Here is a 27,112-nt window from a genome sequence, read left to right on the forward strand (position 1 = left end):
GCAGATCATATACGGATCTCAGTAGGAATTTGAGGCGTAGTGGTTCGTAGTGCCAAATGCCTACCTATGTCAGGTGTCTTTCTGTGGTCTGCCATTTTGTCCATGCGCACTGCCCTCCCATCCCGACTGCTCTGGCACGCCTGTCTTCCTCTTCTGAAAGCCTGATCTCATACTGGACCATTTGGCTTCTTTCTTTCTTACCGGCAGTGCTCCAGCGTTGTGGTTTTGAACTGCCCAGGCCTTGTTTTCCTATAGCTGTGGTGCCTACGATGTCTTTGTGTCGTAGTCTGCTTTCTGCCTGGGCGACTGCCTGGCTTGCTGACCACTTTCGCCCTGTGCGTGTCTCTATGCCTGCCTTCCATATCATGTCATCTGATGACTCTTTGAGGGTTACCACCAGTCTTCCTTTGGCAACCTTGAAGTCTTCAACTAGTGAGGTCATTGGGAGTTGAAGTTGGTTGGTTCTGCCATACAGTCCAATGCTGGTGAAACTAGGAGGGACACCAAGCCATCTCCGGAGATGCCGGTTGATCACTCTCTCGAATCCTTCTACAGTGGTTGTAGCTATCTCGTACAGCATAAGGGGCCACATAAGCCTAGGTAATAACCCATGTTGGTAGAGCCATGCCTTAAACTTGCCCGGGAGTCCTGTCTGGTCTATAAGCTTCAGGCCATCTTGGAGCTGGTTTTTGACTCTAGTGATGTTGTTAGTGTCCTTCAGGCTGGCGTCGTACCACTTGCCGAGGCACTTGACTGGACTGTCAATAATGGATGGAATGTCTTCCCCTTGCACCTGTAGAGTGAATCTTTTGGTGACCTTTCCTTGCTTGATGATCAGGCTCCTTGACTTCTTAGGTTTGAACTTCATTCGTGCCCATGTGACTGTGTCCTGTAGGGCTGTTAGTACCCAGCGGGCCTGTACATGTGTGGTGGTAGTGATGGTCAGGTCATCCATGAACCCCCTGCTGGATGGGAGGTGTAGACCTGACGCTGTTTTTGGTCCTCTGGTTTCCCTCTTCGCGACATTGATGATCAAGTTCATGCCCATCACGAATAGTACCACTGAGATGGTGCAGCCAGTTACTATCCCCTTCTCTAACCTCTGCCATGGCGTTGTCTGGTCACCGATTGAGAATCGAAGCTGTATGCCATCAAAGTAGCCATTTATGATCCTCTGTATATGCTCTGGGATATGATAGTGCTTCATTGCTTCTTCAATAAGCTTGTGTTGTATGGAGCCATAGGCGTTGGCGAGGTCTAACCAGACGACTGTGAGGTCATTGGCGTTCACCTTTGCTTCACGGATGATCTGACTGATGGCACTGGAGTGTTCAATGCAGCCAGAGAAGCCCGGAACCCCCCCTTTCTGTACTGATGTGTCAATGTACTGATTGGTTGTCAGGAACGTGGTCATTCGTCTTGCCAGGACAGCGAATAATATTTTCCCCTCCACATTCAACAGTGAAATGGTTCGGAATTCGGTCACATGTTTGGAGCCCTTTTCCTTTGGAGTAAATATTCCCTCTGCCTGTTGCCAACAATCTGAGACTTTTCCTTTCTTCCATATCACCTTAAGTAGGGTCCATAGTCTTCTTAGTAGCATCGGGCACATCTTGTATACTTTATAGGGTATACCGTTTGGTCCTGGTGCGGAGCCGCTTCTTGCTTTCTTAACTACATCAGATACTTCCTTCATTTTGGGTTCTTTTATGTTTAGTGGAATTGTGGGTTCTGGGACTTGTTCAATTCTTGGACAGCTTCCTAATGGATTATCTCTTGCTGGATCTGAGTGTGTTTCCTTTAGATGCTGTTTTATCTCCTCCATACTGCTTTCAAGCTTCCCAGATTTTTCTTTGTCTAGGAGTCCTATGGAAAACTTGTATGGATTGGCTATGAACTCAGCTCGCCTCTTGGTTCGCTTCTTCCGCTTGTCTCGGAGTTGTTCTGCAATACGAAGATCGGTCAGTTTCTGTCTGAGTTCATCTCTAAGCTGCTGAAGTCCGGGTCTTTCCTCTATATTTGCTTTTTGGTAGGATTTCCTGAGTGACTTCAGCTCTTTCCTAATCTCTGTGATCTGTCGTTGTTTTCTATTTGGCTGTGCAGGGGTTCTGGTGGGTTTCCGTTTCACCTCACCAAATCGTTCTTTGCCGATAGAGTGGACAAGGTTGGTCAGAGACTTCAGTTTCTTCCCTACTGGCCCTTGGAGTGTTGTTTCCAGGATGGTGTTGAGGTCTTCATCAAACTGTTTCCACAGGATCCTGTCACTTGTCTTGGGCCATGTAATTCTAACCTTCTGAACTGTGGCATTAGTATTGGAAGCTGTATTTCGGGTGTTGTGCTGTGTGTCTGTGTTTGGCCTCAGGTTATCTGGAGTACCTAAAAGCTCTAGAAGAGGGTCATCTTCGTCGAAGATGTCGCTGACTTGCGAGACAATATCAGGATCTGCTGAATTGGTGCGTGGCTTCTCAGCTGCGTAGAGGTCCCCAGTACTGTGGGTTGAGTCCTGACTAGGATCCTCCAACGTCTCACCAGATGTAAAATCTGAGCGTTGCCGCTGCCTTGCCGTGCTCCCGCATGCCGTTCTCCCTTGATGAATACGCAAGCCTCTAAGGTTCTTGCACACCTTTCCACATCTACACTTCACCTATGCCTTTGTTTCGGTCAATGTCGATTGGACTATCCGTGTCGTTGTCGTTGAATCCGTCTGATCGAGTCTCTCATACTCCCCCCTCTCGGGAGACTCTGGGGGTATTATTCTGTATCGGAGTCTGTAGCTTGATAGTGGGTGTCTTCTCACGAAGACTGCAATCTGGGATGCTACCCCGTCATGCCCCGGGTCCAGTCTGTTCCTGGTGTCATCTGTCTCTCCAGTGTCACTGTTCTATTCTCAGTCGTCATCCAGTCTTTCCTGGAAGTCACTGGTTGCCCAGATATATGATGTGTAGAATACAGATACTACTGCACAATCCACTGACTCATCAGCTGGGAACTGCCTATCATCAAGTGTTTTTATCCTTTAATCCCAGGACACTCTCCGGGCAGTGGATCCGAAGTGTTGGCCAAACACTACGGGTCAGTGGTTTAGCGTCCAGCTCTTCTCCTCTCGCATCATCCACAGCCAGTTGGATGCTTTTTCTGCAGCTTGTCCAAGTCTGCCTACAGCCCTCTTCCTGTCACCTCCCTTGATCCCAATGTTGCTGAGCATTCCCCATACTGATTGGGCTGGAAGAAATCCCCTGCACCCTATTTCAACGGGGAACAGCCAGGCACTCCAACCACGACTTTTACACTGTTCTTGTAGCTCAGTGTACTTTCCCATTTTCCGCTCGTAGGCCTCATCACACCTAGTCTCCAGGGTACAGTGAGTTCTATCAGCACCAGTTTCTTGTCCTTGGGAGACCATATAACTATGTCTGGTCTCTGTGTGGTATGGACTATGTCTGGGAATACCAGCTGTTTTCCTAGGTCGACCTTCCTCTTCCAACGCTCTGATTCATCAAGGATAGATGTTGCTGCGGTTCTTGCCTTCTTGGCAGTTTGTCCTTCCTTGACGAATTTGATTGTTGGTACTGCCTTCTTGTTGGTAGGTCTTGTCTTCCTTCTCTCCCGCTCTAGTATGTCTGCTAGCTCCTTGAGGACTGTGTCGTGCCTCCATCTGTAGCGGCCTTGTGTTAGCGCTGTCTGGCAAGATGAGAGGGTGTGCTGCATGGTTCCTGGTTTGTCGCACAGCTGACACTTTGGGTCTTCCACTAAACCCCATCTGTGTAGATTGACTGGAGATGGCAGCAGATCATATACGGATCTCAGTAGGAATTTGAGGCGTAGTGGTTCGTAGTGCCAAATGTCTACCCATGTCAGGTGTCTTTCTGTGGTCTGCCACTTTGTCCATGCGCACTGCCCTCCCATCCCGACTGCTCTGGCACGCCTGTCTTCCTCTTCTGAAAGCATGATCTCATACTGGACCATTTGGCTTCTTTCTTTCTTACCGGCGGTGCTCCAACTTGTTTGTGGATAACATGACTGTTCAATACAATTAAATTACGATATAAGAACTTAAGGAACACATTGTCTAAGATGAAAACTCACTCGACCTGTGGGCATTGTTCTTCAATTGAGGATTTTAAAATTTGCTTGTAGTTTCAAGTAATACAATACTTTAAGGCGTTATCACTATGTTTGTTTCAGTTAAGACTCTAAAGGGAAAATATATTTAGGAAATTTCAAGTTATTTGTTATTTGTCATATGCATACACTTTATTATTATAAATATATAAATATAAGAGTAAAAAGCTTAACATTGTTTACAATAAATTTTATAACAATTTTCTGTGCCGACCATCACGCTTTTTTGGTATTCCAGGTCGATTTTTCAAACGTTCAAGTAGATTGCGATCATATTTACACAAATTACTTGAACAAGTTCCTTGTGGCTTGACGGGACCAATATTTAGCACTAGTGCGTTAAAAAAATTAACAAAACGCAGGCAATGACAAACTTATTACGTTAGCCACTTAAAATCAAACTCACTTTAAATTAAATGTTTTGTATACGCTGTTCGCATATTTTGTTTTGCATTTTAACATGAGACTTTCCTATTTTCCCATGAACATCGAGCCATATAACCGTCATTTTACAACTATTTTGTTTTAAATAATTCAAGAACGAATGTAGGTACAATCATGTTTGAATCGAACTTACGTTCGCATAACTGTTTTTTATTGGACGTAGGTTGGAATCAGAAATGTAAATCGTCGTTTATTTGACGATAGGCTACACTAATCGCAACAAAGGTCGACGATGCATGGGTATATATGTCCGCCTAGGCATCGGGAGGTCACGGGTTCAATCCTAACTGTGAAAGCATACTTTACACCCCTATAAAGACACCAAGATCTTTCTCTATCCAGGACACTGGCTCGAGAGCTTTCAATTAGCCAGACTTTTTTCACAAGCGAGCTGAAATAAGTTTTAATTAAATTTAAAAAAACTTACATAATATTGAAATTATTCAGTTACGATTTTTATCACACAATGCTTGTCTCCATTTTTCTGAACTCCTGTGACTGTAGTTAATTGGCCCATAAAGCAACGGCAAATAAAACATAATCCAAAAAAAGGAATATAATGGGGGATAAGTATTTCTCCTCAGATTACTGTGGATATATTACGACGAATTGCTATTTCATGTTATAGTAGACACCCGATGAATTTCCACAATTTTCATACATATCAAATTTTATGTTATCGACAATCTTCAGCTGTTTTCGAGAATATCCGGCATGTTCCAGTAATCGTCTGACAACTCTGCTTTTCTGTTGTTGTTTTGTACATTCTACAATAAAACGTATTGCAGTCCTGATACAGACAATGCGCACAAACATTTACATACGAATTGACAGAGTATGCACTATTGCATAGCATACGCGAGTTTTGATTTTCATAACAAAATTCAATGATTTAAGACTATGCTATTTATTTATTTGATGTGCATTTATTATAAAAATGAAAATACATTGTATAAACGAAAGTGAGAATAATTTTCTCCTTCTACTGTTAACAAAAAATAACTTAATGTACACCAACATGGCTTAGGATAAACATGGATTAACGTAAAGTTTTCTTTTATATTTAACTTTATCTATAATACCATAATTGTCAATGTTTTATTTAAAGTGCTACCATCTTCTTGCATTTTACGATACAGTCCAACAGATAAAACCCAACACTTAACATGATATCTCATATTGCTGTTGTCAAAATATTGTGTTAGCCGTACACTTATACTTAGAGTCACTCTCTGTAGAAACCATTGTGTTGTTTGAACCTCTTGTTGTTACACTGAAGGCATCAGTCGTTTTTTTGATAGCGTTGTGTGTACAGTGTATACATCTGACGTCGACCAAAGCGTTAAGGTCAAAGACGGGTCATACAGTGAAGACCATGGATCGTGCCCAATGTACGTTATTATGTTATGAACAGTTGCTGCAACATTAAAACATTGCCAACATGTTTCTAAAATTCTTGCGAGAGCTGATATAATTAAGCCACTTTATTTTAAAACTTGGTTTACGGTATATGCGCAAAATTTGTTGTCCAATGTAAGTCTGTGCAGTCCACAAAGTCTTATCAGGGACGATACTTTTGCTTTTATAGTGTTGTTGTTTTGTTTAAAGAGAGCATCTTCTAAATATTGTAATTTGTTTATTGAAGTATAACAAAAAATCTAAATGAAAGTTTTGATGACATCAAATCAACAAAGTTCGTGGAGTTCTGACGTTTAGGCATAGAAAATGAGGGCTCTAATGAAAATTAATAAAGGATGATGTTGTCGATAAACAATGATATTGCGAAAGAACATGTTAAACGCCCCATCTTCACTCCGGCAATAACAATGAACGTTTCGGATGTTGTCAATCGATCATGTTATAAACAGAAGATAAAATTTCAATTATAAGAAAATTATTCAGGAAACTATTTTATCTAACGAGCGTATTTAAGAAACTTTCTGGAGTGTAATAGTTTGTTGATTGTCTTTTACCAAATTAATAAGTATCTTGTTAGAATATGATTGATTTCACATAGTCAATTATTACAATACATTCTTGTTAATTTTTAAATATCATTACAACGCAAAATTAAAGTGAAATAATTTGAAGTTTTGTCATTGATTATATATAGGTGTTTATTGTAGCTAAGCTATATATCAACAAGTGTGGTCTCAATACAAAATTTGAAATGCGGCGTCGGAAGTACTCGTCAAACTTTACTTACAGGGACCAATTCATAGAGGTGAAATATAAGCTGATATATATGCATGATGGATACTAGAAATGGACGATCGAACAAACGAACAATGCATGTTAGCGCTATTTCTACAATTTCTATAAGTAATATTGTAAAACGTTCCAGAGGCGGATTTAATAACAAACCCATCCAGCACGTGGTATGACGGGTACAAAACATGTCGACAAAATGGTCTGGCCATGGGTGCGTGGTGGGATGTAACGTTTGACATGAACATAACATATCCCATTTGGATCAACCAATTCGAAATCAACTACCTAGGTATACTCAATACGTGACGAATTTGATTTTTAATATAAATTTTAGCACAATTATTTTATACCTTAGAAAAAGCGTATATACCTTTAAGGATCATTTTTTACCTACATTCCTTACAAAAACCACAAAATAATTTGTAAGAGTTGACGCTTTATACGCAGTACAAATATCTTCAGCAATGCCTAAGGGGATTGGTTACAATTGCTCTATTATGAGAATCGAGATTTTTACTACAAAAACACGTTGCTTTACTATCTAAATGCATTTATCGATGTGAAAGAAATAATATTATTGTTTGTAAGTTTATAAGTAAAGTTATATTTTTCCAAGTGTGCACTTTTCCTAGATGGAAACAAGCACAAGTACATACTTCCTCAATTTACTTTCTTAAAGCCTGAAGATTAAAAAATAAATCGTCTTTGAATACCACAATCCAGTCTCATTGTTCAAACAGTCTTATATAACTCATGTTGGTGATGATTGTTTTTATTCATTTTTGATTTATACATTCAATTATTTTATTAGACTTACATTTTGCATTTGAACCCACAGAAGCACTAAGTGATAAATGCGATCACCCTATGTCCGACGTCCGTCGTCGTGCGCTGAGTGGTGTGCGTAGTCAACGCTTAGCTCGTGACCACTCTAGTGGCCACATTATTTAATCAATCGTGATTAGAATTTGGCAAAATGTTTATTAAGACAATATATGGGTTACGTCTGAAACTTAGTTAATTTTGTCTGCAAACTGGGTCACCGGGTAAAATTTTATAAATACAGTGTCACCTCTATGAAGGCTACATTTATTAATAAATATGAATGTGCCCTGGTAAGAATGTTTATCTTGACTATATCTAAGCTGCGTTTGAACCAGTGTTACGTGCTAACAAAAACGGTCACAAGGTCAAATCTTAGAAAAAATTTGCTACAGTTATACAAATAACTCAATTGTGATATAAATTGTTCCAAATGGTTATCTTAAAAATATTTAGGCCAATATTGAATCATAGTCATTTTGGTCTGGAAACGATATCACCAGGTCAAATGTTAAAACAAAAAAATCTCTTACCACTCTAGGGGCAACATTTATGACTCACGTTTACTGAAATTTGGTCGGGCGTTTGTCTCAACAAATGACCACCAGGTCCAATCTTTAAATAAGGCTACACATGTGAATCAGCCTTGGTGACACTTGTTTAGAATGTGTATCCTGATAATACGAAGGTCATGTTTAAATCTTGGTCGAAAGTGGTAATAACGTAGATCACTTGGTTAAGTTTCCAGCATTTGCTGTCGGTGAACTCAAGGCTGAAAGGCAATTATGGCTCTTTTGTCTATTTTATTCTCTGTTGATACGATACAATACATTTAATGCGAAAGAGTCCGTTATATGATAGCATGTCATTTAAAAAACGTCCCTTTGGTAAAAGCACCGACATAAATATTAAATTATTGCACTCGTGTTTGTAGGAGTAAACAATTGATCATTAATTTCGTTTCAGACGGAGTCTTCATAATCGGTAAATTCGATGATTGGGCCTATGCTCGTTGTGTGAACAGTAAGTGATATTGTACTTATGCATAGTTATATGTATGTCGTGCATTATATGGCATTGCATACAATAACTTTTATTCAAATAATTAACAAATAACAAAAAAAAAAGAAATAATGTTTATTCTATTTTATTTGTGATTATTTTATAATTTACTTTTCAAAGCCTTGTTTCTTAAGTGCCCAAAGTCTGGTTCCAGGGGACACGTGTTCCGTACACTTAAACAAAAGCGGCTCCTAGAAGCGAATTGCTTAATCACAATATTTGTATTAATTAAATGTACAAATGTAATGTTTTTATTTACATTGGATGTATAATGTTTAATATGTATCTTTAATTTGTGTATAAGTTATCCCTCTGTACATATAAGTGATTTCGTTATGTCAGAATAATTATGTTTTAGCTGATTAAATTAACACATTTTTTGTAATGTCTCATATAAGACACAGCGTTCGTTGGAAACGAAAGATTGATGCAGTTTAAGAATGGACGCAAATATTGTCAGACGCAAAGCAATGGGTCACATATAGATTTGCCATTTGTGAATCACACTAACCTGTACATGTTTAGTGCACTTAAACATCGGCTGTATTGGATACACGATGTAGACGTAGGGGCATTTCTTAACTGTAAGTATATGTTTAACTCATGTTTCCAATGTAGTGTGGGTATAAATCAGCTGCTCGTTATGCTCAGTTTTAAGAGCACTGTATACATTTTGCTGTATGTCGTTGGTTGGAATCCCTCAAGTTTAAATTAACAAATAAAGAAATAGGTTATTTGTTTGTCGGATTAAGGGTGGTTAACGGTGGGTTGTTTATCGTGTGAAGGGTTTCGCATTCCAACTTTAGCACTAACAGTGACGAAACTTCATTAATTCAAGCAGTCGTTCAGAATACCATATGAGAACACCAGGGGTCAGGTTAATTATTTGTGTTACTCAGAACAGAAAAAAAACACTACTTAATTCTCAATAAATTGCCAAAGTATGGAGACGATCTGTGTGTACTCTACGTGTAATATGTAGCTGGAGTTAACTTTGGAGTTAACAGTGATCAGAAAACGTTCACTTCGACTTTATATTTGCCTTACCATAGCCACCACAATAATATGTGTTCTGCTTTATTTTCTTTGCGATATACATTTTATTTTTGTATTATTATGATCATATTGCGTATAATGATCGGCAGAAATACAATAAAAATGATAACATTGATTCTGTTTTACCATACATTCATTGAACACATTTCAAGCTTCCTGTTTTTTAAACATTAAACTGTTCATCAAGCTGTTTGTAATGTGTTGTTGAAGTGGTGAACTGCATGCTTATCGTTTCCTTTCATAAATAAATCAATCAATATTTGTTGTTGAAACAAGTTGAAAACGGTTAACCGCAGAATGATTCCTATAAATGTATCGGTCCCATAATTTCAGTTTGGAACAAATATTAATTATTGTTTTAATGTTTGATTTCGGTTGATGGTTATCCATAATCACAACAATATTATGAACTGTGTTCGTTGTCATGAGTCTTATTTCGCTTGTTTGTGTATAATGCATTATTGTTTAATAAAAATCAATATTATTTTAATCGTATATTTTCCAATCTGTAAATAATTCCTTTTGAGGTATGCTTGCTAAAACGCTGATCCCCGAGAAACGTGTCAAATACGTGTAATACCACTTCCCCTTAGGCTATTGGCTTTAGCTAATAGACTTATGTACACCGAAAATCAGAAAATAATATCGCTGTCAGGGAAAAAATGCCCGGATGTGGGATGTTGGCAGACGAAATAGATAAGATATTGATACATAATTTGCTTGTTCTAACATTTTTCTTACTTTTCTATTTCGATGATTTCCTTCTAAAAAAATCTAAGACCATTTGCTGTGTAAAGGCGTGCTTAGACAATTAATATAACACATTTCGTTTGTTAAGTAATTATGCTATTAGCAAAAGATAGATAACGTTTAAAGTAGGTGTTATGTTCCGCTTCAGTCCATGAAATATTGCGCGGCGTAGTGGTAGCGCATCCGCTTAGGGATTATGACGACGCGGGTTCGAATATTGGCGTCGTCAGGTTAAAGTTTATTTTTTTCTATAAAAAAATATTAAGTCGTTTAAGCATTAAAGATTTGTAAACTATCATATATATTTACCTTTGAAAAAGAATGCCAAAATATGGTAACAATTCCCCTTAACATGTGTATAGGAACGAGATTTTGATTAAAATATCGAAGTTCCACAACTTGTGTCAAATATTCCATCATTCCAATACATAAGTTCCACACATTTTTTGTTAACTTTTGCATGCTCAGTAATGTGTTTTCAACAAAGTGAATATCGGCATAGTTAATGTTGAGATAACATACGTGTTCAATGTGTTTATTAATTTGGGTACGTTATATAAACTACTTTTCACGGATAAATTATTGTCTTGTTTCTTGCAGAAGACTGTCGAGTTTTTTAGGGTTGTAATATCGTTTATTTTTGTGAAACATTTACCTTGCGATTGTGGGTGGCAAGATAGGAGGTCAAATTACAATATTTTCATAGTAATCTGCACACTTTGTTGCATGTTATTTGAAATATTTGAAAAAGGATTCAAAAATTCAGAACGTGGGCATGTAATATGCTGCGTATGTAACGAAGTCGGTATATACAACACTACAACAACATCAACGAATTGTTCCCTTTTTGCTAAACAAAAATCGTTCCAGTATAATGCATAGTTAAAAACAAAAAAAAAATAAAGATATACCGTTCATCTTTGCTTCCGAATGAAACAGCCGCTCAGTCGTGTACATAGTTATGATGTTATAATAACGTTAATTAAAAAAGAGAATAAATAAACGTCTAGCCAAATATTATTTACATCCGGGCATTTACTTACTCGAAAAACAAGCTCCTTTGTGACATATTTCTGATTTTCCATTTGATATAGGATGGTGTGCAATATTTCACTACTTCTTGTTTCATGTTTTTGTATTTATTCTAAAAATAAATATTTTTGATAGCCTTTTATATTTTCATTCAATCAACTAATCATTCAACATTTACTTAAGCAGAAACCTTTATGTTATCTTGCCAATAGACTTTCAACGCCGTCGGCGTTCTCGTGTTATTGCTGATCGCGTTCTTTTGTTTTTGCTAGCGGAAGACCTCACCATGCATTGTGTTGTGCTACTGTATGTTCGCGTTGTTTAGCTGAGATCGGATAATGGTTGTAGGTGATGGTTCGTTATTGTGGTCGTGATTATGTCTATGATTATTATAATTTTCAAAGTAAGAAACAACTTGTGTATAATACATTTGTTTATAACCAGATAATTATTTTTGAGAGGTTTGTGGAAACAAACTTAAAGTAAGGTAAGTCTATTGACACAAAATATGAATATAAAATTGTTGGTTCAATTTTTCAGTAACTGTTTACGACACCATAACAAAAAAACAGATATCGTTAAAAATGTTAACTGGGTCGCACTTTATTCTCCCAACAAAGATCTTAAAAAGTCACGTGGTAAAGGCACCGTGTCAAATGCTAATGGTTAGTTTTTAGGACATCAATTATTCCGTCGTCCGTCAGTGCGTGAGTGCATGTGTGCGTCCTTATATTTTTTCCAACGATTTCTGCTCCTAAACCGATCGACAGATTTGAACGAAACTTCACAGAATTGATCCTCTGGTTGTCTACATTAATTTAATTTAATTAAAATCGCTAAGGGCCGCTGCATATGAGGGTCACCGGAGCTAAAACTATGTGTAATATTGGATAATATTGGGTAATATTAAAAACAACATATTTTGTGAAAACGCAAGGCTTGGAGCTTAAATATTTAGTGTTATCATCGTCCGGTGCTCCTTTAAAATAGTTTGTTCAAATCATGCCCATGGGGTGTGTAATTTTCCTTATTCGCGGGGATACTCGATTAACAAAAACTAATATGAAAAAAATGAAACTATAGATTATTGTTCAATGAAACCCTAAACCTTATAGGATTAATAATTGTTTTGTAACATGATCCATTGGTATTCTGCAAAGATTGTTCAAACCATGCCGCTAGTGTTAAAATTGGCCTCGTCACGGATACCACATGATTTATATAGACGTACGTTGTAAATAACTTAAACCGCAAGGACCATGGGTTTACTATTTGGTGTTCAACATCGTGTTGTCGCCTTCTACTTTATTTAGTATCGTGCCTTTTAAGTAAAAACTTAACACGCACCAGGTATGTTCTGATTTATATAAACTTATGTAATAAATAACGTCAACATATAATTCCCGAAAACCAGAAATCCCTTGTGAAATAAATGATCTCCCCATGGGTCGCTTGATAAAAATTGATTTATAATGTAAAATAAATAACTTAAAAATATTGTCCTCTGAAACCTCAGGGAACAGGGTCAAATATTGTATTTGTAATATCGTCGTATTTTTTATATTCAACGATTGTTCAAAATATTTCCTGTTGGGTGCTATACTGACCACGCCTAAAATGTCACGAACTTTCTTAAACGTAACAAGTATCAGGTTAGAGTAATATAGTGTGTATATTGAAAAGTGTTTCTGTTAACAATGTGTTCAAATTCTGCCTCTTGGGTCTCACGCCTTAGGACACGCCTAATAAGTCACCTTATTTAAAAAGATGTAATAAGGACATACCTTTAAATATCTTCTTCTCTAAATCGCAAAGATCAGGGGTAAAGTATTTTATGTGTAGCGTATTATAGAAGTTATATATAAAGTTTGCTGAAAGCAAACAAAGGGTAAAAACTAACCATACATCGTGGGTCACATGTTTTAGACAAAATTGTTTGGTAAATAACTCAAATAAATGTTATTCTCTGAAATCACTCGACGTACACCTTTGATATTTCTAATGCTACATAAAACATAGTTCCTGTACAAATGTTGCTCAAATCATGGCCCTAGTATCAAAACTGTTAACACCACAGTTGTCACATGACATATAGGCTTATATAGTTGGTAACTTTAAAAATAACTCAAGGGATAGGGTTGCATTATTTTAGTGTGTAACATCGTCTTTTTTTACCTAACAAAGATTGTGTTTAAGCGTGTCATTGCGTAATATAATGACGTTCAACAAATTCATCGCATTTATTCAATACATCGTGCAAGACATTTAAATAAAAGCAAACTTGTCGATATAAGATCGTTTAATCATTTCATATGTCGTGATATTTAAACAGACCACCCTTGTAAATATGTTTTATCTTACCACTCATTAACTTCTAATATATACGATCATGAATAAAAATAACATGTTTATTTTCTATATGTGATGCTTCATCATTTTCATAATAATTTATTAAAACTTTTAATACGCATATATGGAGCAAATATAACATGTTCACAGACAAAGAGTGTCCTGCTGACACAGACAAAACGGGCACTGACTGGTTTCCAGGCAAAATTGGCTACATGGAAAAAAGCGTGTGCACATTCGGAACAAACGGTAAATTGTCGATACAAGAATTATAAAAAAACGTTACGTTTTCTCAGTTTCCTGAAAATAATGAATTGTTTTTTCTCCATCATTTCAAAATTTCGTTTTCTGTTTTAATTTTTAAATAATGAAAAAAAAATGAATTGTGTTCATAAAGCATTAATGTTTATTTCATTACTAAATAGTTATAAAGATTTCAAACAAACTTGATGTCCGCCCTTCTCCGTATATTTTAATCGCTATTATTTTCAAACAAAATTGTCATTGAATTTGAAAACACAATCACAAAAAGCATCGCTTTTCAACTACTGTTCTAGTATATAAAGAACTTCAAGTGGAGGGCAAAATGTTAATATTTCACATTATTAAAAAAATCGGAATTTGTATTGTAGTTCGTATTCAATTTGTAACGTGTTCCATGCATGATGATCGTTGGTCTAAAAATAGACAACTATAATTACACTAACAAATACCCGTAAATAATGTAAAAAGAGTGCCTTGCTATAATTTCTTTTAAATGTGTGGTAGTACTAATAACCTTAAGTTGACAATCGTTTATTAAAAAAAAACTGGCTCAAAGCGTTCCGCATCGTAAGCCTATAATTATTTATACAGTATATTGTTAACAGTTTTCACATATGTTGTCTTATCAGGATGGATCACACGGTACTGTGACATGAACAGCGATAACCGGGAACCGGTTTACAATTGCACGCCGATCTCAATCCAATATGCAGTCCCTATTAGGCCTCATATGAGTGTCTTTAAAATCGATATATTTTATTTCGAAAGTATGTTATGCAAGTTAATGCAGCCAAATACGTTTAAGTTAAACTACCGTTTGTTGGGTCTTTAACAGAACATGTGCAATCTATTGTATGAAAGGTAATATTTTTTTTCGCAAATACGTTTACAATATGTAATTAACCATTTATATCAATATCTTATTAGTATTTAAATTGTAAAAAACGTTAATAATGTTTTTTTTATAACTAGGCTTAATTAAAACATTATACACATGTATCTCTTGATGACTTTAGGGATGCATACAAATGTATTCAATGCTTGAATTTTTCTGACGCACATGTGTAGGTATGGACGATGTATTGACCTTTGACGATGAAAACAGTGTGAGAATATCGTTAATATACGTCTTTGTTGTGTTATTACATTTCATCATTTATTCGACCCGCCAAACTGTTTAAAGCATTTCTTGGATTGATCTTACAACTCGTATCCAACCATAAAAATGCGTACAACACTAAAGAGTCCATAACCGCAATTTTATATTTAGCTTATGCATACCGATCGGATATTTAATTCGGAGATACTTAGCAAACTAGCCACCGTAACCGAGGAAAATACGGAACAGCTGATGGTCGGAGATGTCGTAACAATACGCTCGATTCTCCACTCGGCTTGGGTCAGAATAACATAGAGCCGCAACGATACACCCATGTGAGGCTTTAACAATATGGATCGTATTATATGTTCCTGTGGCGGATTTTATTTTATTTTATAGTTGGTACATTTACTTAACACATGCTATTTAAAAGTTCCAAATTAAAAAAACAAACATGTGAGTTTACATGGGCATAGGCGTATAATTATACGATATTTATATACAATCATTGTTGAAGATGAAGTTGAAGTAATCATTTAACAGCTTTAAAACGAAACACACTATACACATGTCAGCTATATCATTCCGTTTACATGTTAAATGCGACATAAGCATTTGACTAGATCAGTGTACCATAATGTAATTTCTTTTTGTTATTGCATTAATCATCTGGACTATAAATCATCGTGTCGATTGTGACTAAGAAGTTGCATGACATTTCTTGCAGTCGTTCTTAGATGTGGCAAACACACTTTTTGACGAGAAAATTGAATCAACATGGAATGTTTTAGTCAATCAGGTAATTAAAAGGGTTTTTATACTGATAATGCGAAAGAATGTTAACTAAATGGTCCGCGCATCAATAAACAAACGGTACTATCAAATATGCAACTGGTTACTTGTTAACCTTTGTAAAATACCTTAGTTTTAACATACACTCATGTATAAAATACAACTGTCACCGAAGTACACTTTACTCTAAGTACCTGCTCGATATTCTAGTAGCATGCCTTGTGTGAATAGTTAAAACGAAATACGTCATATCATATCACATCTTGTCATGAATCATGTATAGATACATAGTATGAATGTTAGAAAGCTTACGTTGTAGACAAGAACTGGTGCCGATTCAATTGTAAACTTAGTGGATAGGTTTTTGTCCAACATGGTTAAGCAATCGAACGGACCAATTCACAATCATACCTTCATTAAATCGAACTTGTGTAAGTATTAAACATGTCAAGGAAACATTTATAACACATTTCTCAATTGAACATTATCATTTATAGTTTACTTTTGATAGTTTGTAATTATTTTCAACTAACTGAATATTTTTAATATTTTTTTAATTCTGATTATTGTTTCTGTAAATTAGCTTTTTGTAAACATTTGTTTCTAAGGAAAAAAGCATAACCTTGACTTACTTTATAGACACATATATAGTATTTCTATAATTGTAGTTGTAGCAATATCAAAAACACCTGACTGTTCAATTGTAAATTTCCCAAGCGACACATTTGTCGACTACAGAAAGGACAACAGGGACGATTCATGGGCTATAGATCGTTCTAATAATATACGTGTCCCATGCATGAAAGGTATGTGAAGCGCATTCGTTAGATATTTAGAATTCATATAAATGTATATATGTACTTAAAAACATTATCATTGACAGGTTTGGTTGTTAACGATGTGTATTTAGTAGTACTCTCACTAGCAACCGTTGTTTGTTTTCTTGTGATAACTTTATTGTTTTTAAAGTATAAATTTAACTGTGAGTGTTATTAAAATAGTTATTGCGATTCTGCTTCAGATCAGGTCTACAGCGGAGTTGTTTATCGCAATATTTCACGTGTTGTTTCTTTGAACTCCGCCAGTGATAGGTATGAACGATGCTTGAATGGCAATGGTTACAGTTTGCAATTATTTTAATACTTTATTCCCAAAAATATGAACATAGTTAATGTATTTACTATAACATAACTGGTATTTTGTCTTCAAACATTTCTATATATTTCATATTTGAAGTTTTACTTATATAACGCTGACTCACGTGTATGGGATTATAACTGCATTTTTAGTTTGTATTAATCAACTGTGAAGACAAACAGTTGTTACGTGTATGAATAACGCAACTTGATTATGATTATACAACACAATGACGATGACGTTGTAATGGACTTAAACTAGAAAGTATTGTAATAAGTATCTTGTGGAATTATTTTGATGAAATTCTGGCTTGTAAGCTAAGTCACGGAAATTAAATCAGGATTCATAATGAACCTCATTCCTATTATTTGTAATGACTAAATCATAATATTCTTAAATATTTAGGAAATGGTTAAAAACTGTGAACGCGCCAGTGTTCGTTCGCCTATTTATCAAAGACAACTGCTTTAACACCCGTTGAAATATCATTCCAAATATATGATGTAAGTATAACTATTACTAGTATACCTCTTACTCCTACTAAAATGGCGTTTACTGAGTTTGCATTTCTGATATACGAGAATTAATCACATATAAGGCATAGTTCTATTGTATTCGCAGTATGTTCATATCTGTGTCTTTTTTCTTTTTTCAGCAAAGCTTGTCAGACTCTGTCTGTGCTTACTTTCAATTCAATGAAAGGTTCCAAATTACTGTATTGCAATTATGATTTATCCAAGGCATCAACATGGCTTGTGTTTGATGTTCACTTAATTACTTTCGTTTAATCAAACGGAAGTTCGTGAAATCACATCGTCATTCAACATCATATGTTGTTGAACTATTAAAATTATAATCGTTTTATTGTATCCTCTTTTGTGTTTGCATTATTATTGAACATCATAATTTTTTAAATAAAACCGATATTTTGGTATATTTTTCCACCAGCGGTGGCCCTAATATCTGGTCTCCCGAAGGCTGCTCGCTGACCTCCTTTGACAGGAGCATTGGCACTGTGACCTGCACGTGTAGCCACCTGACTAACTTCGCCGTGCTGATGAGTCCAGCAGTAATTAAAACTGAGGAGGTAAACAGATTTACATTAACCGTTATACGTATATTACTCACTTAAGCACATTTGCATAATCGTCCATAAATAACATAATGTGGATCTACATAATTTTTGAACTTCTCCTAAAAAGGATGCTCACGGAACAATAAGTTATGTGTATAGCTGAGTATTATTTTTCTAATAAGGCACACCTTTCTTCGGGATTGAAGTAAATATATGAACAAGTGTTATAATTGATATATTTTTTGCACTGCTGACAGTGTTGTTGAACTAGAGTGACAATATTTCAAAACATATACAAAGAGTGATGCAAAACTACTGAATTAAGAAATAATGAGAAATAATAAAACTTTTCCAGTCAACAGTGTAGATATTGCCATTGTGTTTAAATTCATTTGGTCATGATGTTGTGTTTTTGGTTTCAATACTTATTTTTATACATATTGCACAGCATATTTCTTTAGTAATATTTTACAGCAATACAGTATGCATTATTTAACAGGCACACGCCCACAGCCGTGCTTTAGGGATGTTCTCTATCATAGGATGTTCTATTTCAATAGTCGGCCTTGCTCTTACCATCATCGTACATATTGTGTTCTGGAGGTAGTATGAAGTTATCTGTTATTGTCTAGTGTTTTTTTTATAAGGTTTAGTTGTTAATTTGTCAATGAGTGTATTTAGTAGCATTTACCTCATACGTATCAAATCTTGTTTTAAAACGTTTCATGTCTATTTTAGAACGCTCTCGTCAGACCGGACTGTTATGCCCTATATTCTTAATGGGTTATATTGTGTTTCTAACCGGAATCGAGAAAACATCAAATTCGGTAAACTGATTCGTATATGTTATAATACCTTATTGACGTAAACAAATATAGCCACTTTTTTGCAAATGCTTGTATAAGGAAATTTAACTGTACATGTAGATACAAATTAAAAATATTGATTCGCATTGACTATCAGACATTTTGACAAACAAACTGTTTATTTTGTTTAAAACACATTTTTATAAACAAGTGGATTGCCCAGTCTTACGTTAGGTTTGTCATAATATTGGTTACAATTGTCTTACAGACTGTATGCGCAGCTATCGCTGTGGTCCTGCACTACACTTTCCTCGTCGTGTTCTTTTGGATGTTAGCCGAAGGACTCATGCTCACCAACCTGGTGCTTAGCCCGTACCGCAAACGGCGCATTATTGTGCCGTTAATCATGGCAGCATATGGTAAAATGTATCACATGTCAGATAAACCGTTGTAATATGATCGCCCCGTTCTGGAAACATGGAGTAGTGGTTCTTTGTAGATTTAGGAATATACTATCACATTACTATCAGTCACACGGTTTGAGTGTCGTCAGCGATACCATTAAGTTGTCTTCACATATTTATAAAATCTCAAATAACGATGTTATATAAACTATTAAAAAACATCTATGTTTAGAAATATCGTGTATATTTTCCGTCATGTTGTGTGATTCTTAACTTCTCTGAAATAAAAGATTAGCGGATGGTAACAAACTTTCTCTTCGGGAATGTGATTGACCTTAATTTTAAATAAAATAAACTTTTAAATAATGTTTAAGCCATTCCAATTCTGATAGCTGTAATATCGATGGGCGTCACACAGCTAAAAGGATACGGAAACAAGTCGTTGTAAATATGTGTGATATAAAAATTAAACTTAAATGCATAGGAAACAAACTGATTACATGTTATATTACTTCAAACTATATATGATGTAACCCGAACTGTTGTATAGACGGGTAATGATATACTAATAAAACTAGCTGTTATGCATACGTTCTCAGTCGTGCGACTTATTGGTACTAGGCACGATCCCCATTTGTGAAGCGTCAAAAAACAAAAAAAAACAAGGAACTAGTTTTTTTTCCATTTAAAACAGTGGTAGCCTGACGCTTTCGATGTAAACGAGTCATTCATTATTTTTGCACCAAAACTCTTTCGTAAATTGATGGGCTGAGGATATTACTTTATTATATAATAATGTAATGTTACGATCGAATAAGAGTGATGGCATTTGTATTGACACTTATACTTGGATACTTGTTATACAAATGTTTATTTTAATTTAAAGTTGCTGGTTGACGGTCGATAGTGGTTTATTCTGGACATTTACTGGACCAATCATTGTAGTCGTCGTTGTAAGTAATAGCACCTGTATTAGTAACATATACGTGTACTAGTTTTACTGTATGCATTCCATGTTGAGTTGAGCCCATAGATATTACATATTAGCGCTTTTAACATCTTTAGATTAGCATTATTTTGTGTAACTGGTGTCTGAAAAGAATATTTGAAACATTCCCTGCGTAGTTAACACGTCTGGTATCGCCTTCAAAGAAATGGTGCTGTAATTAATCAATTTTGATAGTAACCGCTGTATACATATGAGAAATACACTATTGCAACTTGATTAAACGTGTTTGTTACAAGTCACATGCTCAGTTTTATAGGAGTGCATTACTTGTAAATTACTGGATACACGGATCCCTTTATAATGCACACAATTTGGTATTTCAGGGTAATATTGTCAATCTTTTGATTATCCTGAAGTTTGGAGTCTGTGGCATTTCTGCTATGGCAAAGAAATCGGATCTGGAAAAAATAAAGTATATTCGCTGTTCGTTTCCTTGTTCCAATACTTTAAAACTGTACTTCTTATTATGTTCATATTGTTTAAATACCATAGGTTTGTTTAAACAAAAGTCAACAAGTATATGTAGTATTTTAATGTGTTAGTGTGGCTCGTTTGGTTTGCCTGAAATAATTGATGCACAGTCGTTTATGCAGATTGTGGTTTACTTAGATACTCTGTTATCGACTGATATACATTTGTGGAGCTCATTATTGTAAAAAGGTGACACACATATGTTTCCCAGAACGGGCGCAATGAGTGTTGGTGTGCTGACTCCCATTTTTGGTATCACGTGGCTTATCGGCGTATTTGCAGTAAATGACGCCACATCGGTCTTCCAGTGGCTATTCGTCATACTGAACTCACTACAGGTAACTGCTGCCTTTGATGGGATCATAGCGTTACCAGTATGTGTCGTTTCTGCCCTGTGATAATTAAGATAAAAAAATATATGTTCTGATTAAGTTTACAATTATCATGATTCAACGCATTTTGTTTTTGATATGAACTTGTTGTTATGTCAAGCCCGATACTATATTTATCTGCAATATTTTCTTTCAGGGTCTAATGATATTTATTGTTATGTGTCCACTGGACAGAAAGGTACGTCTAATCGACATTTAATGCGTTGTCTGTTACTTCAATACTTGTACCCAATTACGACACTAAGGGAATTGTAACGGGATTTTGTAAAAATAATATATATTTTTCCATAATATAAGTTCGTTGCACATGCTATAATTCACATATTAAATAAGTTTTAAAATGTCCGATTTTCTATTCTAACATCTAATTAAATCGCACGCTCAATTGCTCTCTGAATTAGGAAATACCATTTGAAATGCAAATATCTAGTTATTTCGCATACTAATTTCAAGGACTTTTTGCGATTTTAATGCTTACTAAATTTCTGTTACCGCAAGGTTCGAACCGCCTTCAATGAGAAACGCCGACGATTGTTTTATGTTGAAAGTAGCACTTCTGAAGAAAACACCAAACACGAAAAGACCAATAACAAGGTAGTCAAACTAATAAATCAACCTCCAAATTTATTACATGTATGAGGAAAAACATTCATGTTACATACGCTTATCCTAAGTGTGGTCATCCTTAAATGTTTACTGACTTTATTTAATACAAATAAAAACCAATTTAGTTGTGTAATTGTGTTTCAACACAATTTTAGTCTTGTATGAATAAACGTGATATTATATTTTTGTATTATTGATAAGTTTGACTTATTTGTTATGTTTGTTTGTGACCTGCGTATGGTTCAAAGCAAAAGGAAAGCTCGATGTAATTCATGCTCCCAAAAACGATAACAAGTTATACGCACATGTATGATATTATATTGTTAATTGCGATTGTAAAAGATGAATTCTGCAATAAATAGCAATTATATCCATGTATCTGTATTCACCGTATTATATGTGTGTAACGTTTCTTTTTTGTTAACCTTTTAAGAATCCCAGATCACAAGTATGCTCATTGTGAGCATTTGTGATACTCAATTGTCAGTTGCCCGTTTTCAACTTGAGGACACTATTATTTTTTCAAATCAAATGAAATGTGGTCACAACATTTATCCCAGTATCTTTGCTTGTTGGAAACTAGGTCACGTGAGGTTCAAAACAATGTCATTAGATCAAATTAAAGAAAAATAACTAGAGAATTAACACTTGACATGTGACATTTATATTCAATTGTCACGAAATTTGGTCGGCACACAATGCTACATCAGCTGATTTTAAAACTGGATCACTTGTGACAATCGCTAGATGAATGGATCGCACTAAGGCCAAGGCTTGTGAGCACTCTAGGTTTCAAATAATTGTTTAATTTTTATGGAACATATTTAACGATTAAGTATCGATCCAGTTTGCAACAGAATGGCGTGTGGTCAAACAATTGGTCACAGGGTAAAAGTCTTAAAATTTATTTCCGAAACGTTATCAAACTTCGCGATAACTTTAGAAGATTTTGTCCAAATTTATCAAGCTTGAAACTGGGTCACAAAGACTCAAAATGTTGCGGGCGATAATATTGAGTATGTTATATTAAGATAACCTGGATGCAGATGCGAAGCACATTTGCAACACGTGGGAACAGCTCGAAAGATTCGCCCAGAACCGAAACTTCTGGAGGAGGCTTGTCGGCAGCCTATGTTTCAGGCGGGACCACATGCGAAGTTGAGATAAGATACTAAGATACAATACCTACATCATCAGTTTGAGTCAAAAGACTTTGGAGCTTTACTAATCTTTCAATATGTAGAGCTACTGTATTTGTAACTTCGGTATAAAGTATTTATGATACAAGCTCATTTAACTATTATAATAATTGTACTGGCCTTACAAGATTCCAATCGATTTAAAAATTATCTGAATGTAACAACTATATGATACTAGCTCTCTTATGGTTTTTGATGCGATTTTGTTGATTCTTGTCTGATTTCATTCAACTTCGGCTCATAAAATTACGGTTCTGGTGTTCTAGTCTGATTACAACAACTGCAAAGTTTAAAGTAATTACATTAAAATGTATTCTCTTTTATAGCTATTTTATTTGAATAGTGATGCGTTGATGTTAATTTTGATGTATACTTTAATGTTATGTAGAAAATAATTATAGACAAAGTGTGAGGTTAAAATCGATTTAAACCCCATGTGCTTTTGGATTGCACCGTCCCAAGGTGGTAACGCCAGAGTTAATTATGCTTGTGCATGCCATATGTACCTGTGTGTCTTGTCTTGTTCTTTTTTGTGTGTCTTACTGTTTGACTATTGGTTCCTTTTCATAAATAAATGAACGCATTATATAACACTGGTTTGCATTCCTGCTGGTGCAGCTGTAGTGTCAGTTTATGTTTATTTAAGATAATGCTCATGTTGAATACATACCGTTACGTCATTATACAATTTTCGGGAAATGTGTTGTTGTATATAAACTCGTGACACTTACAACTTGGGTGTACTTAAATTAGGCAAATTAGTTATTGGATGAGATGTCAATGTATAGTTTAATAATTTATATTACAACATTCTAATATTGTCACATGTTCATGTCAACAAGCGAAAATATATATTATACATTGGCCTTTTTTTGAAACCTGTTAGCTGATCATTTACATACATCCTTTTGTAATATATATGAACCAGGGGGAAACTGAATTTGAAAATATAAAAAAATTGGTGTTGTTGTATACATACAAATACAAAATATAATACCGATGGTCTTACATAAATGCATAATTTAATACTAGTTTACTACTTTTACTGTGAATATGTTAAATTTAAAATACCCAAACAATGTCATGCAAATTTCAACGACTGCATAAACCTTACTACACAGTAATTATTAGTTTTCATAAAAATGGTAAATGTATGAAATTATAATGCATACAACTCAAGCAATGATTTGGATTCGTTAAGGCAAATCTTCAGTTACAATGTTTAAATTAAACCATGGGTTTTGTTTAAGAGCCAAGCCTTCAAGCAACAAAAAAATGCTGATAGTTAAATATGGTGATGTAAAGATGATTATTACTACTCATTTTAAAATGTTAGATAGTTTACCTACATTTTTATCAAGCAACTTTCAGAGAACTTGATAAAGCAGTAATACATGTATGTATGTGGGTTCGTAACGACGCGAGTGTTGTGCAGACTTTAGCCTTGTCATTAATTTTATAATAACTTACAATAAAAAATACAGGTTAGCATAAAACGACGATGAGTCGTAGTTACCACCCCACTTCATACCACAAAAGTCAAAGTCCCACTAAGTGGTAAAATATATTATGTTGGGCATATATTGCTTGTCCAGACTTTGAAGTCATACAATAGGAACTTTTTAATTTAAAGCTGCCACAACGGTCACTCTAAGTGGTCATTCAAACGACACTTTTTTGCCACAAAACATATTTTCGTGTAGTACTCAATGTTGAAATTATAACAAATGTGCAACACAGAAAAACTATATGCGTTAATAGATAACAAGTTAAATTTGGAGAAATATTAATTACCATCAATATTCACCAATTGGAGTTTCCCGTGGGAAAGATCAAGTCTAAAAGACAACATATTGTGTTTACTTTTATGCAATCAGGCTTTCTCAGTTTTGCCAATGTACCCTGAATGGCAGTTCTCAAGCTTGAACCCTAATAATTTAATTTCACAACACGGCTCAACCAAAACAATGTGATAGAGTTACATAATGGTTCCCATGTTTGATTTTTTTAAACGTATTGGCGCAATATGACGATTGAAGAAGAGCCTATCAACAAAGAAGCCTGATAGTTGAAAGCATGCTCTTACCGCACTTGCAACACCTGTATAACAAGAATATCACAAATAATGACGTCCTCTCTGTATAAATACTCCATCTTGATATAAAAATACATGATTGTGATAATTTCTTCAAACCAATGTAGCCCATAGCGTCCTTTATTGACCCGTATTCGCTCGGCATACATATTCTGGATAAGGCTTATGTGTCAAACTGTCATCAGAGAAAACAATTAACATAAATGATACTGAGTTACCAAGAAAGGATTAATGATTGTAGGACAAATGGCACACAAACACTCGGCAGCATGCGTTGTTTGTATTTTTTTCAATCCCGGACTAACGGCCCTTCTTTTATTTGTCGACAAGGGTAATTGGCACCCGATTAAATTTTGCACCCGAGCAATCGGTAACCAAATGTACGGCTTCGAAAAATAAAAATCGCTTAAAATATAATATAATATATGACATCATTATTTTATATTAATAACTTGTAAGACGATGCACTTTAATTCTTAAAAATCTGCATTTTCATTCTTCAATATCGCTACTCAAAGTCGTGGACAGTGTTTGCGTTTGAGTTTCATTCACTGGAATTTTATTGACATTATGGCAAATGAAGAGTAATCTCACCTAACGTTACACATATGCATTGACAAGACCCGTCTGTAAAATAAAATGTTATTTCAGGATTATTTCACAAACACAAATACAGTTGTTATTCTGAAACACGATCAATGGTTCATTCCAGCAGTTTTTAAAAACTGGTACATTATAATTATGCAAATAATTACGGGATACCATGTTAATTGACTTCTAGGCACACTCCTTCAAAACCACCCTAAAACATGTACCGGTAATGAATTACTCGTACAAATTGAATCTTTGAATGTTTCTATGTTGCAAGACTATGTGAAATATTGTTCATGACTTTGAATAAACTTGGGAACATAAATAAATAATAAAAAAAATGTGGCTTACTATACTTGTTTTACAAATAAGTGACAGCTTGTTTAAACCTTAATACAGCATCAAATGCAAACAGTTTGCTTGTATCTAAAACTAACAGCCGGCTTGACTGAAAAAAATAAATATTATCTCTCTATGCTGGATAAACTTGATTGTCAACCTGATGTCAGATCTGCATAATGCTATTTACTCTGCAAGCAAAGCTGCATTTTGAATGTATCATGTGCCTTCCCATTGTTCATCAGTCTCTAAATGTATTTACGTCAGTCTATGTTGCTCCCCACACCCCAGTGTTACACAGCCTATGTATAAGTCTCGGTTCAAGTATATTTGCCATTCTTTGTTAGACTCCAGCCTCACTCTGCATGCGGGTCAGCAATGATCGCGAAACCACTCCTCGGCATCAAAGTAGCGATCAGTACAATTAGTTTAAACCTATTTATTTTAGCTCGATTGCATCTAAAGCCTAAGGCTTATATAAACGTTCTCGAGTCCGTTTCCTGAGCCTAGAACCTATTTATTTTAGCTCGATTGCATCTAAAGCTTCTTTATATTATAAAAGCGCTCTCGAGTCCGTTTCCTGGGCATAGAACCAGTACTTGGTGTCTTTGGGGGGAGATCTAAAGAACGGTCCCACGGTAAGGATCGAACCCGTGACCTCCCGGTCGCTAGGCGGACACCATATCCATTACACCACCGGCGATCAGTACAGTTGGCCAGGCATTTCTGAAAAATAATTCCATAATTACTTAATACTTAAAGACACATTCTTTTAAAAATATCAAGGCTATAAGTAAACCCAAAATTACCCTTAAATTCTCACCACTCACAATGTGATGTTAAAATATGTACCACAAAATAAATGTCATTGATCTTCAGCTAATATGTTGTGTTTATTTAACAAAAAATCCTAATAGAAACAGACAACAGTACTTTAATCAAACAGTCACAAGACAAAAGTCACAATTCTTCTTCGTTAACGTAC

At 35.3% G+C, this 27,112-nt stretch overlaps 1 protein-coding gene and 1 long non-coding RNA gene across 6 annotated transcripts; one reads left to right on the forward strand and one right to left on the reverse strand.

Moving 5' to 3' along the window:
- Positions 1–64: 64 nt before the first annotated feature.
- LOC127859678 (uncharacterized) lies at positions 65–3,205 on the reverse strand. Its single transcript, XM_052397185.1, has 2 exons — positions 3,094–3,205; positions 65–2,586 (listed from the first exon to the last, which is right to left on the reverse strand). The coding sequence occupies exons 1-2, from the start codon at positions 3,203–3,205 to the stop codon at positions 65–67; spliced, it is 2,634 nt and encodes an 877-aa protein (XP_052253145.1).
- Positions 3,206–6,604: 3,399 nt separating this feature from the next.
- On the forward strand, positions 6,605–23,794 carry LOC127860976 (uncharacterized). 5 transcript variants are annotated; one of them, XR_008039993.1, is made up of 19 exons: positions 6,605–7,066; positions 8,566–8,622; positions 9,060–9,245; positions 13,999–14,097; positions 15,383–15,546; positions 15,939–16,010; positions 16,672–16,809; positions 17,025–17,094; positions 17,546–17,643; positions 18,089–18,227; positions 18,715–18,818; positions 18,954–19,042; positions 19,290–19,869; positions 20,312–20,378; positions 20,758–20,846; positions 21,117–21,243; positions 21,434–21,475; positions 21,796–21,891; positions 22,935–23,794. It is a non-coding gene; the product is annotated as an uncharacterized LOC127860976 (long non-coding RNA). The 5 variants fall into 5 exon arrangements; XR_008039991.1 differs by adding an exon at positions 16,323–16,434 and having other exon boundaries at positions 6,606–7,066; positions 19,290–20,378; XR_008039994.1 differs by having other exon boundaries at positions 6,608–7,066; positions 19,290–19,440.
- The last annotated feature ends 3,318 nt before the right edge of the window (positions 23,795–27,112 follow it).

The sequence above is a fragment of the Dreissena polymorpha genome, chromosome 15 (assembly GCF_020536995.1).
Source record: "Dreissena polymorpha isolate Duluth1 chromosome 15, UMN_Dpol_1.0, whole genome shotgun sequence".
Classification (NCBI taxonomy): domain Eukaryota; kingdom Metazoa; phylum Mollusca; class Bivalvia; order Myida; family Dreissenidae; genus Dreissena; species Dreissena polymorpha.

What these genes read in the sequence shown, in the direction of transcription:
- LOC127859678 (XM_052397185.1), bottom strand. Translation starts at nt 3,205, where the DNA reads ATGCTCAGCAACATTGGGATCAAGGGAGGTGACAGGAAGAGGGCTGTA. An exon ending in GATGATGCGAGAGGAGAAGA is followed by an intron (nt 2,587 to 3,093) that starts GCTGGACGCTAA and finishes GTATTCATCAAG; the next exon opens with GGAGAACGGCATGCGGGAGC.